Here is a 12,875-nt window from a genome sequence, read left to right as displayed (position 1 = left end):
GTGCTTTTGTGGTCGATTGCTCTACTATAGAGGGCGAGTGGTTTGAATAGTGGTAAAGGGGCGTGTGGGTAAAATTCCCACCTGACTAAATGGCCGTGAACACTTCAACAAATTGACTTAAGTTAGTTTGATTCACGTGTTTAACGAAAATTTATGTCAGGTACGTACTTGGCCGTTGGAATCACTGGTTGGTAACAAAGGTAGAAGCAGGCAGATTGAATAAGCAATTAACTTGGAATTTTAAGAAGTTATCCGAAAATTTAAAATTTGTCTTGATTTTCATTGATTCCTTCAATTTAAAAGTGCATTGAGGCAAGTTGATCCTTTTCAGTAAACGTTGCTTTTGTGGCAAAAATGATCGACTTGATTATGAAGTTCACACATACGTCGCAGTCGAACTTGACACCAGTGGCGTTGCTAAGATCTCCGCCCCACCCCCTAACTCGCGAAACTATTACGAAATGTTTTGCCGGTGATAGGAATTTAGAACCCCCTGCATTGCAAGCCCTATTTGCGCCTCTCCTTGGCACTGTGTGGAACTTCCTGGTCATTTCGAGGGCGAAAAACCAAAGAAAGCAATATACGCTTCAATAAATCATCCTCCCAAGAAATCGCCAAGAAGTAATATTTCCGAGAGCCAGGATCTGCAAGTCACTGTTTATATAGTGCTTGTTAAAATAATGGAAATTGTTCAGCTTTACGTCAGCAACAAGCGTCCCCCATGGCGTTCCCTTTTAACCCTGGAGGTAGCTTTTTTGACATATGAAGTCTTGGAAAAAAACACGACGTTCTGTTTACAGGTGAAAATTTTCAATTATTTCCACAAGCACTATATAAACAATACCTTGCGGGTCCTGGCTCTCGGAAATATTACTTCTTGGCGATTTCCTGGGAGGATGATTTATTTAAGCGCTTATTCAGTCGAATATTTGACTAATTAATTTCCGGTAAAATTTTGTCTTAAGCCTTCTTTATTAAAATATACATTAATCGGACGCACCTGGTCGTGCAAACGTCTAGCTCTAGAACCTCAAATACATTTTAAGCCTCGTTACTCGCATGCCAACGTCGCTCTTGCTTGCCTAAATTATGAATTTTTTCACACGCGTAGGTCTGTTTCGTGACGTTTACGGGGAATATGACCGTTTATTTTACCTCATGGGCGGAGTGTCTGTCTTGACAAGCTCCACGTGGCTTTTGGAACCGGCGATACTGAGGTGGAGGCGTAATCAACGACGCAGATCTGCTTATCCATAGAAATAACGAAATTAAAATAAGTAATAAATATACCGCGTGCGCCAAATATACCAAAAAGTGTTAATGCATATACAAATTGTAATTATCTAGTCAACTTAAATTAAAGCTATTTTACTACCGTTACTTTGTAGATGTTATTTTAATCTACAATCGATAATTTATTTATTTATACTTGCGCAGTCTTGCCTAGGTGGGGGGGTCAACAACGTGTGCTCCAAAAGTCAAGGCTTCCGATTTGTTTTTTTTCCAGTTCTCTACTCCTATAATCTGAATTGTAGATCTCGCCAATGTGACTGCAACCTTAATCTAGAAAAGTTGCAATGCGCTGTAATAATCGGATTATGACCAATGGAAGCTATATCGGGCCACGTACTGAGATAGGGAAAGTTATAGTGCTTTGTGTTGAGGATCGGTAAACTTCTACCCTTTCATTGATAGATTCCAACACCTGCTAATACACGTAACCAGAAATAGCTATCGTCTGTTATCGGCGTAGATGTACTTCCGAAACATCACGTCGAAAATTACCAGTCAGCGAAGTTGTTATGTTACGCTATAGCGTAACGTTAAATTTCCTACAATTTAAAACGTAGTTCCACGAAATTGATTTTCTAGAAACACAGCTCCGATTTTAGAGAGCTATGGAAGTTGTAAATCGCTTTTCACTCGCGACCGGAGCTTGAAACGTGTACTCGCAATCATTTTTTGCAAAATCAGTGGAAATAAAAACTGTCGGCGAATTTTGATGATACCGTTCCGCGTTTTTATCAATACGATTGTTTCATTCGAGAATCTTTTATCTCGGAAGTATAACTTGGCTTCATTACAGGTTGAAAGAACACGCCAAACTGCAAATTATATATTACCGATGCTTCGCCGACCAGGGTCATGGAAAATTCAACCACGAGACTTTTGTCAATTGACAGAATGGACAAGTATCAGCGACGAAATTTAATTATATGCGTGGTGGTATTTATTTTCGTATTTGCCACCGCGATATTTAGCGGGTTCATCTTTCTCGGCGGTGTCCGCCTGCGATCTAAGGAGGAAATCGAAAACACCAACGGTAAGTTCAACTTCAAATGATATATAAATCGGGTTAATGACGAGCCGTAAACCTTTATCAAAGATTGTTCTTTTTACTAAATCGTCAGTTGTTAATATTCCAGATGACTTCACGCCTCCACCATCTCCTCGCAAACCTAATATTTTACTGATAATGGCTGATGATCTGCGACCAAGTGTGTCCTGCTACGGCGATTCAATAGCTATTACTCCGAACATTGATCAAATCGCCAACAACGGCGCCTTGTTCACAAACGCTTACGCTCAGGTTTGTATCGCTTATTGGCGAGAAAAAAATCGTTGTGCAAGTCGATACTCATAGGAGTGGTTCTTATTCAACAGGCAGCGATTTGCGCTCCCAGTCGAACCTCACTCTTAACCAGTCGGCGTCCGGATAGTCTTCATCTTTACGCCAATGATCGTTCTTACGGCTACTGGAGAAATACGGTTGGAAATTTCACGACCCTACCTCAGTATTTCAGAGAAAATGGCTACTATACAATCAGCGTTGGCAAGATATTTCACGATGGTACGAGTTGTAATGACATAATGGGCGGAATATCGAAATACAACATTTGTTAATCACTTTTAGGTGTCGTTTCCAACAAAACCGACGACTATCCTTACAGCTGGACGCAAATTCCATTCCATCCTTCCAGTAAAAAGCACAAAATGGACAAGGTGTGTCCCGATTTAGACGGAAAACTACACACGAACTTGATTTGTCCAGTGGACGTTTCCAAACAGCCCGGAGGCTCTTTGCCAGACATTGAGAGCGTTGATTTCGCCCAGAAATTTTTAAAGAATTACGCGGAAGATGAAATAAAGGGTCCTTTCTTTTTGGGAATGGGATTCTACAAGCCTCACATTCCGCTCAAGTACCCGAAAGAATATTTAGGCAATTTCACTTTTTATTCAATTGGCTTAGTGGACTTGGAAATAATAAATGTTTTCACAATGTTAGATTACTACGATATTGAAGACGTTACATTAGCGCCTAACCCTGAGAAACCGGCAACGCTTCCGTCGGTGGCGTGGAATCCGTGGCTCGACGTCAGGGAGAGAGAAGATATGGCCCAACTGAATATGTCTTTTCCGTACGGTCCAATGCCTAATATTACTCAGGTGGGTAAACATCAACCATCGTGGGCGGATTATCCACTATATTCTGTCGTAATTATGTATTTAGGCGTTCGTTAAGCAAAGCTACTACGCCTCAATTACGTATATAGACGATCTTTTGGGACAGTTATTGGAAACGTTGGAAGACACGGGATTGGCTCAAAATACAATTATAATATTTCTAGGAGATCACGGTAAGAAGAGTCGATGGTTGCAAGAATATTTTTACTTAATTTTATTTTGTATAGGTTGGTCACTCGGTGAACACCAAGAATGGTCGAAATACAGCAACTATGAAATTGCGCTCAAGGTTCCATTGATTGTCAGCACTCCCCAAGATCGAAAAATACCTTTAAAACGAATTATAGCACGTCCGAGATCTTACGCGAGGCGACACTCCTCCCGAGTAACTCCTCGCGCTGTTACAGCCATGGTGGAATTAGTAGATATTTTCCCAACCTTGGTCGACTTGGCGGAGTTACAAGAATTACCGCGTTGCACCAACGACACAAGCGTCTTGTCCTGTACCGAAGGAATTAGTTTCGCCCCTCTATTGAACAACGCGAGTAACTCGTGGAAACAAGCGGTGTTCAGCCAATATCCGCGACCGTCTATGACTCCGAGAAATGATTCTGATCAGCCCACTCTTGATAATGTTAATATTATGGGCTATACCATGAGAACAACTAGATACAGGTACACTGAGTGGGTTCGCTTCAATAACAGTGATTTTAAACCCAATTGGAATCAAGTCTTAGCTCGTGAGCTTTACGACCATCAATCTGATTGGATGGAGGATGTAAATCTGGCTTATAATTGGTCGTCGTTTGAGCCGGAAAGCACCGTTGCCAACACTTTTTCCGAATTGAGTGCAAAATTAAGACGCGGCTGGGTTGAAGAAAATATTTCTTAGCTTCGTGTATTTAATTATATATACCGTATTACAAACAGTTTTCTTTTCTACAAATATCTGACGTATACCACTTTACGGAATAGAGTGGATATTCGCAAGATAAATAATTCCTATATTGTTTTAATAAAATATTTTATTTCCAATAGTTTTTCCAGTTTCTCCTTGCTAATTAAAAGCTAGCACTATTACATTATGGATCATTTAATATAATAACCAAATCGCGACTAAAAACATATTGTGTTGAGTGGCCAGTGGTGTAGGCAGAAATTCGTCGAGACCATCTGAAATTAATGAAGTTAAAATTGAGTACTATCAGAACTACAGGACTCGGGGGTTTGAATCCCCCTTTTCTACGCTGAAAGTAGGCACTCTCAAAAACATTTTATCTGCCACCTGTTCCATTCCAAAAACAATTTAACAAAGACAACGAACGTAGCTACATGAAATGTCAATTTAAATTTCTGCAACAATACGATATCTGAATTCAGTGAACCAATGTGAACTCACTGTTTCACATCCAAATAGTTTAGTAGGCTAGTTGGTGTCTTAGGTGTTGTCACTTGTGTTGAAGACGCCACATATGAGTGATATAGCACACCATCCCGATCAAAAATATGCTCAAAATTAAAAATAAAAACTACGCATTTTAGTTAAAAAATTTATTTTCCCAAAAATCATTTTAAGAATATAAATTTCTGGTGGAAAAATTAATTAGAAATAATCCAAATTTACCCCAGAAAAAATTGAAAATCATTTTGGAGGAAAATAGTTTAGAAGGAAGAAAAACATTTTGGTGGAGAAAAATTGTTTTTTTGGAGAAATTTTATTTGGTGAAAAAGTATTTTTTTTCGGGGATATTTTCCTCCAGCAAAAAAAAATATTTTCCTCCAAAAATATATTAATCTCTAGCAAAAAAATATTTTCCTCCAAAAATATATTAATCTCCAGCAGAAAAAAATATTTTTTCCACCAAAAATTAATTTATCTCCAGCAGAAAAAAATATTTTTTCCAGCAAAAATTAGTTTATCTCCAGGAAAAATATTTTTCCAAAAATCAAAAGGGACGGTAGTATGCAAGGTCCGGGTATAGTCTAGAGTAGCTACCCGAGAACTTGCTATATTATCTCGAACCAGAATGAAGCCGATTTTGCCCCCTCGTATCTCAAAAACTATAGGTCATATCAAAACAAGCGATGTATCGTTTGCAAGGTATCAAAACAAGCGATGTATCGTTTGCAAAGTACCAAAACAAGTGATGTATCATTTGCAAGGTATCAAAACTAGTTATGTATCTTTTTGTACTAATTCTATCGAATAGGGTTGACGCGAATTTTGGTTGTAATGAATGAGTCAAAGTTAGACTTCATTTTTATTCTTCTTCTTGTTCCATCTTCTCCTCGCAGACCACTCTACCGCAAAAACTACTGAACCGATTTAAAATGAAATTTGGTATACATTTTCACATTAGGCTCCCATTGTAGCCACCCAAAGGAGTAGTTTCAATCTGTTATAGTTCTTGTGCTACGGCGAAAAATGTACAGTTCAGCGAGTCGGTAACGACGCCAAGGACTGATAACAGGGTACGCAGGGTACGCAACTGCGTGGGGGCGCAAAAGGTTTGGGGGCGCATTTTTTCGAGGACTATAAAGTGAGTAAGTTTTATAGTTGGCGCTTTAAAAGTAGGTAAAGACTGGTTTAAATTTGATGTAGTTCAGTCTTTAAACACGAGTAGTTTATTTAAATGCGTTACGAGTTTTACGCTACTTCATTTTAACTTAATCTTCGAAGAATTAGTTCATATCGCAGGGTAAACGCCGGAAACTTTTTAAATTATCTAGTCGCGTTACGAAATTTACTCTACTTTACTTTAAGTTTTACTGCTTAGAATTAGCTCATAAAGCAGGATACACGATGGACACGTTTTTACTCTATGTTACATTTCTATGTTTGAGAGCTTAATAAGGAGACGGCTTGTTTAAATTTAAAAGTAACATATTATGTGATATTCGCAGTGGCGGCGCCAGGATATTACTATGGGTAGGCTACTTAATTATTTAATTTGCCCCCCCCCTTTACATACACTTACTAAACAAAACTGTGACAAAACCGGTTTATTTTTAATAATTTACAAAAGAAATGTACATGACTGTTTAAATGTACTCGGAAGTTATTTTTTTTAGTCGATGAGCATAACAATGCACATATGGGCAACATCCTCCAACAGCATTCTCCATTTTCACTTACAATTGTTGCAAAAACACTTGCCAGTTGCCACGCTTTATTTTATCATGGACACTGTATCTCTAACCGGACGGGAAAAGCAGCCTAAAAGAGGTACCCCTCACTGTCCGTTTGCGTCGTACTTCGTATTAGCTGAAATAGTCGGCCGTACTCGATTCGCAGTGCCGTCAAGGTCATTCGAAAGAATGTAAACCCCCATTTCAAGTGGAACGTTTTGTCGAGCACGTGACGAATTATATTTCCTTGACAACCCGAAACTTTCAAAATTCTTGAAACTCCCCCCCCCTTTACAGAGAGACGGTGGCGGCAGGTGAATTTGTATGGTGGAAGCTACAGCTTTTTCCGTCCGGTTAGAGATACAGTGTCCATGATATTCGATGTAGTTTTGTCTAAGTACCGTCACGTACCCTACATCATTTTGGTTGAACAATGAAAAATGCTAGGAACCAGAACCGGAACCGACAAAGCGCAAATTTAAGAACCGGAACCGAGATAGTCCGAAAACATGGAACCGTTGCATCCCTAATATAGATATATATAAATATATATATATATAGATATATATAGATATAAGAGATGCCACGGTTCCATGTTTTCGGACTATCTCGGTTCCGGTTCTTAAATTTGAGCTTTGTCGGTTCCGGTTCTGGTTCAACAAAAATGATGTAGGGTACGTGACGGAACTTAGACAAAACTACATCGAATATCCAGTGGCGGCGCCAGGGGTAGGCTATATCTATATATTTATATATATAAATATATAGAAAGGGGCGCAAAATCTTACGCGGCGTGGGGGTACTACTAACCCAAGCTCCGCCACTGACTGATAAACACAGTACAAGGAGTAATAAACACAGTACAAGGAGTAATAAGCACAGTACAAAACGTGAATCCATTCTTCCATCTTATCCTAAGTTCGTCTGCTAAGCTTGGCTTCGCTTATATTGTTATAAACAAAAAGGTGTGAAATCCACCCAAAAACCATTCGGTTAAAAATAGCAAGGTCCTTTAAACAAAAACATCACGTCCTATATTACTCTAGCCCATAAAAGTCGTGAAATAAAACTATGAGCAAGATCTCTAATTATATTCCCATAAACGTCATAAACTATACTTATTTCTTCAGAGCACATCACTTGTCGACCTTGCGCGTCCTAAGTGTTTTACTGAGTTAAATATAACCCAGATAGAAATGGCGAAAAATCCAAATACAAACAGATAGCAAAATCAGTCTAAACAATATATTTGATACATATTATCCGGATCTACTCTAATTAAATTTACTTTTTTACATTAAAAGGATAATTACACAAAGCAGACAAGTTGTTGACTTCAGTAATTACATCCACAAAATGTGATTCCAATAATAGCCAGAAATGTTGTACAAAGGATTTTAACAACACACACAAGGAGAACGAAGTAGCTTTTATACAGGCTAACGCAGTGTTGTGTACAAATTTAATTGAACGTTTTACGGGGGGGGGGGGGCAATTTAGGTATTTTTCCCTTCCGACGGCAGCAGGCGCTAAAGCGTCTAACCAATGAAAAATGTACACAAGAAAATGCACGACTTTTGACGGGTTGCGTTCTCCTGGTGTGGGGTGCTGTGTTTGTTGCTCCTAGGTGGCACTAACCGATCAGTACGCAATTTATTCGGCCTCCCTTTAAAACGATTACTGTTCGTACGCGGACTGCGGTACACGTATAATATACCGAAACGGACTGATACGTTAAAAATAAACTTTGAATTGTCAACACGCCGGACGTTGCCCTTAATATGGACAGTGTCCATCACTTTATTTGCCTTTTTTTATTTTGAAATGGATCGCCCCTCGCCAAATCGTGCTTCGAGTCGACTTCCGCTCGAAATTACAGTCTGTGGAGACGCCTAGAAAGTAAAGCCAAGAATATATTCAGGTGAACCGAGAATACGTGGGCCTGTTCACTTCGTGATTCCCGTAAGTAAAACCACACCCATCCGCCTTTCCCTTGGGTAATTTATCCCCCTTTCTCCCGGTAAGGATGCAAAGCACTTTGCTAACAGGCTCTCGGCATATCATTTATTTATTTATTTACGAGGTAGAGAATGCTAAGCTAAATAAGCTTTTAGGCAGTCATACAGGGTAAAAAGCAGTTGATAATGAAAATGTAGAAAATGGAAAACGTTACAATCAGAAGAGGCAAATCAAAGAAATTAAAACCAAATGATAATTATTGAAGGGCTGATCTTTTTTTTTGACGCGAGGTTTGTCAATTTTTGCACAATGACCCCGGGTACGGCGTCAATAGTCGAACTGAAACAGGGCCGACGGGCTGATGGCTGATTTGGACAAGATCGTTCGTGGCATGCCGGAGAAGGTGTGAGTCAAGTTTGAGATGTTTGTTACTGTCGTCAGGGGTTAGTTGGTCAATACCTTTGGTAAGTTTAGTATATCGTAAGGTTGGCTTGGTTGCCGAGGGATGGTGGGCTCAGAGGAGTAGTTAATTTGCGGCCACACTAGGGTATTGTATAAAGTACGGATTAGACGTGGCGAGCGGAAGAAGAAGTTAGGCCTGTAATGGAGTCAATCCGTTTAACTATTCTGGTAGGTGGCGTATTGGGGAATCCAAATGCGATGGTGGCACTCTGGCCATGGCGTAAATCAAGGTAAAATTTTTGCGGCCGAGATGGTTGATACTAACGGACCACTGCGTCAAGATCAGTTTGGAGGCAATTGTGATCATAGTATAATTTCCGCCACATATATTCTCTATTAGCCCGAATACATTCTTGGTAAGAACCAACGTAGTACCGTACTCCGTATAGGGCTAAATTAAAGTCTAACTAAGGGTTGGTATAGTTTAGACCCCAATTTTACCGTTCGATACGTTAATATATATTTCATTATTTTACATAATAAAAAATCCCATCGTCGTGTCGTTTATAATAAATATCCATAACCCAGAGGGGAGCTTAAGAGTCAGGTAAATTCTGGCGAAACTTTGGCGAAAGATAATGAAAAAAATATCGTTGAGCGGTCGACGGACAAATTAATTCTGAGGTTAAGAACGGGAAAGTGGTCTTATACGTCGAGCATCTCTCGTATAAACAGGCGTGTTTGACACGAGTAAATGTAAAGCTTGGCATAATCCTAGAAGTATTTGGCGTTCTTAACCTCTTTATTATGTCCCAAAGCAAAGCTTGGAAAAAAAAATCGAAAGAATTCAAGCACCAGTAAAACGGACTTTGTGATTATCGCTTGTCGGTATAGTCGGTACGCTCGTGTTGACCGAGGTCTGACTTTGGTTCAAGTATTTCGATCGTTTTGACTCGATCTGATCCCGGCCATGCTCACGTGATGGATGTGCTATAGACCCAAGAGGAAACTCTTACAACTAACAGTTTAGAGGAGGATGACCATTATGGTGTTTTCCTTTTATCACTCTGGGAGCGAACCGGGATCGATCTCGTAATACAACCTCAATTAGAAATGGAATCCGAAATCTGACCGATAGCGTAAAAGGAATTCACCATTAGACTTAAGAGCTTCCCCTACGTCATCATTTACGTTCGACAATCCAGCTTATAAGCAGATGGTTGGGAAACTGAGTACGGGATATATTTAAATCAAGAATTATTCTGGTTAACAGAGAATATGTAGCCGCCACTATAGCCTCTGTTTTCATGATTCTCCGCCTACACAAAGAGAGCCAAAGTGTCTCCCAACTTAACGTGAGAAAAGGGGACAGATTGCGTAGGGGCTACCCACGTATTCTCTATTTAAATCAAAATTTGGTAAAGGACTGCAATATTGAGCGAGTTGTTAGGGGGCAGTAGCGTATCTAACAGGGGGCCGAAGGGGGCGGCTGCCCCAGGCGCAAACTTATAGGAGCGGAGTTCGCGTTTTGAATGGTCAGTCGCAAATTATCACGACATTTTTATTCCTTGTATTTCAGACTTTCAGTAAAATCTTAAGTTTAATTTCAATGTTCATTACCAAGCAAATAATATTTGTAGTTCATTTGTCATAATTATGAATTAATTCGTAAATTAATTAATTAATACTTGAAGTCATTCAAATTATTATTAATTAATTAATATTAATTGTATGAGAGGGGGCTAAGGTTTTTGTCTTCCGCCCCGGGCGACCGTAAGTTTAGTTACGCCACTGTTAGGGGGCATTGGCCCCGGCCGCCGATGGCTAGGGGCGCCCAAAATATTACATGCAATTTGTTCGATTATATATTAACTCATTTTTCTTGAAACTTGAAATGTATACTTTTTTTAAATAAAACAAAATAATGCGCGCCAAATATCCTCTCTACGCCACTGTTTTCTTCAGAATGCGCCTATTTAGTTAGCGTAGAGCCACATAGCGACCAACGCGAAAAGTTCAAATAGCCGTTGGATTTTCATTCGTTACTTTTCATTTGAAAACGACAAAACTACTGCTTAACGGATGGAAATCCAGCAACGGTAATTTCTCCGAAACGGTTCATTTACACGCTCATCTCTTCAGCTCACACGAGGTAATTAGTGAAGCGTGAAAACCAGAGGGATATCTCCATTTCTGTTCCGAAACATCCTATTACCGAATCACTCTGCGGGAAACTGTCGTTAGCCGAAATATTTTTGTCATACTTCTTGTTATAATGTCGTATTACAATTATGTACATCGGAAAACACGCGAATGTATTTTTCGGAATTTCGGTCAGACGGTACGCAACGACCTCCACTTTAGTTTAACGGGGAGCCTTAATACCGGTTTCATGGTCATTGGTTGTCTTACGGCGATTCGACTTCCGTAATGGTCAGCGCGGCCGCGGTAGGGTTTCCTTCTTTTAATTGGCTATATAACAAAGATTGCCTCGAGGCCTTGATTCCTTTATAGTTTCCGTTCGGTGTGGAATGAAAGTACCGGAAGTCAAAGCGCGGCTAAGAACTCTTTCGCTTCTTGCCTATTGCAAAGTGTGTTCCCAGAAATATTTCCGGTGTTCCTTCCTAATCAACAGCAAAGAAGAACCTTCTATAAATTAGCTTTTAATCGTGTTTGTCGCTATATACTCGTTACAAACGTGGATTGACCGGGTAGGTCTAATATCTTTTAAGACAAAGTAGTCGCTTCCAATGTGAGGTTTAACGAGGCTCGTCTAGTTCGAACAAAAGGTTGATCGATTCAAAAATTGCTAAGAGGAAAACAAACATTTACCGTGAGGTTCGATTTCAATCTTTCTATTTAAACGCGTTAGCGGGAAACGGAATAAAAACTGATTTACTACAGCAAACGAGCTCTACCACTCGTTAAGCAAAAAGTATAAACAAAAGTTTAACTCGGGAAACATTCGGCATAAAGAAAAACACGAAAATATGTTTCGCAGTTTTCTGATAATTTAAAATTTCTGCCTATCAGACTGTTGTCACCATCTGGTAAGACTTTGTGTATATAAAAATCGTCCTCTAAAAGGAGGCGAAAGGATCTTATCTCTTGACAAATGTGTATCGGTTTGCGGCTTCCGCTAAATTACGGTCATTGAGAATAAGAACAATGATGAATAATTTAAGACACTTGGGTCTTTTAATTCGGACGAACCCTCTACGAAATTTAGGATTTAATATTTTACGAGCGAAACGAGATTGTTCCATCAAAGTGGAATGAATAGTTTCAATTAATTGCAGCGCTTCTTGTACGTGAAAATTCCATCAACCTATTCGGCAAACTTTCCCGAGTACCCCTGAAATGCAAATTTCTTGGAAAGAAATGGCGAGTTATTCTCGCTTTATCCATCCCACAAAGAGATCGATATTTGTCTTTCAGGAACCCGTCAAATGTCCTTTCTTCCTTTCAGACGAGAGCGGGTGCGAGTAGCGACGGAGAGAGCCACCTTGAAAGCTATCACACACAAACACGCGCGCGATGGTTGATACTGCTGCGGTGTTGTTAGTCCAGTCCGTTTGCTTTCCCTCGGGATGATTCGTCCCCTTTTTCTTTTGGGCGTGATGCGACGGCTCCGGGACAAACGCGCCCTCCGAGGGATATTGCCATAACTATTATTTTCTTTCTATCCTCCTATTGGGCTTTACCTTGTTTCCACTATTATTATATAAACAATAGATTGTACGTGAAACGCTATAGCGTAGAGAGCTAATTGTGGATTACGGAAATAGTCGACAGCGTGGAAAACAAGTGGGCCACGCCGTGCCCCGAATAATAGTTTCCCACTAGCTTACCTGGCTTACAAAACCAAAACCAGTGTAATATTTGTTTTTAATAGAATTGCGGTCTAATATTAGAATAGT

At 39.7% G+C, this 12,875-nt stretch overlaps 2 protein-coding genes across 4 annotated transcripts in view; both read left to right on the top strand.

Annotated features, from left to right (window-relative positions):
- Positions 1-1,380, top strand: part of LOC149948010 (monocarboxylate transporter 12-B-like) — a 7,712-nt gene extending 6,332 nt beyond the window's left edge. Inside the window, exon 6 of the mRNA XM_090172573.1 lies at positions 1,112-1,380. Coding sequence (XP_090028699.1) covers positions 1,112-1,257 — 146 coding nt within the window. The 3' untranslated portion in view covers positions 1,258-1,380. The remainder of the gene's footprint in view (positions 1-1,111) is intronic.
- A 79-nt stretch (positions 1,381-1,459) lies between these two features.
- Positions 1,460-4,504, top strand: Ids (iduronate 2-sulfatase). 3 transcript variants are annotated; one of them, XM_090172571.1, is made up of 8 exons: positions 1,460-1,669; positions 2,087-2,323; positions 2,412-2,590; positions 2,665-2,851; positions 2,915-3,220; positions 3,287-3,447; positions 3,512-3,638; positions 3,693-4,504. In XM_090172571.1, exons 2-8 carry the CDS (start codon positions 2,146-2,148, stop codon positions 4,355-4,357), a joined length of 1,803 nt encoding a protein of 600 aa, XP_090028697.1. In that variant the 5' UTR covers positions 1,460-1,669; positions 2,087-2,145; the 3' UTR covers positions 4,358-4,504. The 3 variants fall into 3 exon arrangements, with proteins under 3 accessions (XP_090028697.1, XP_090028696.1, XP_090028698.1); XM_090172570.1 differs by having other exon boundaries at positions 1,460-1,717; XM_090172572.1 differs by having other exon boundaries at positions 1,460-2,323; positions 2,427-2,590.
- Positions 4,505-12,875: the final 8,371 nt, after the last annotated feature.

Source organism: Leiobunum rupestre, chromosome 4 (assembly GCF_980474605.1).
Source record: "Leiobunum rupestre chromosome 4, qqLeiRupe1.1.hap1, whole genome shotgun sequence".
NCBI classification, from domain to species: Eukaryota; Metazoa; Arthropoda; class Arachnida; order Opiliones; family Sclerosomatidae; genus Leiobunum; species Leiobunum rupestre.
Note: the sequence above shows the minus strand (reverse complement) of the source record. Positions and strands in the feature narration are given on the sequence as shown.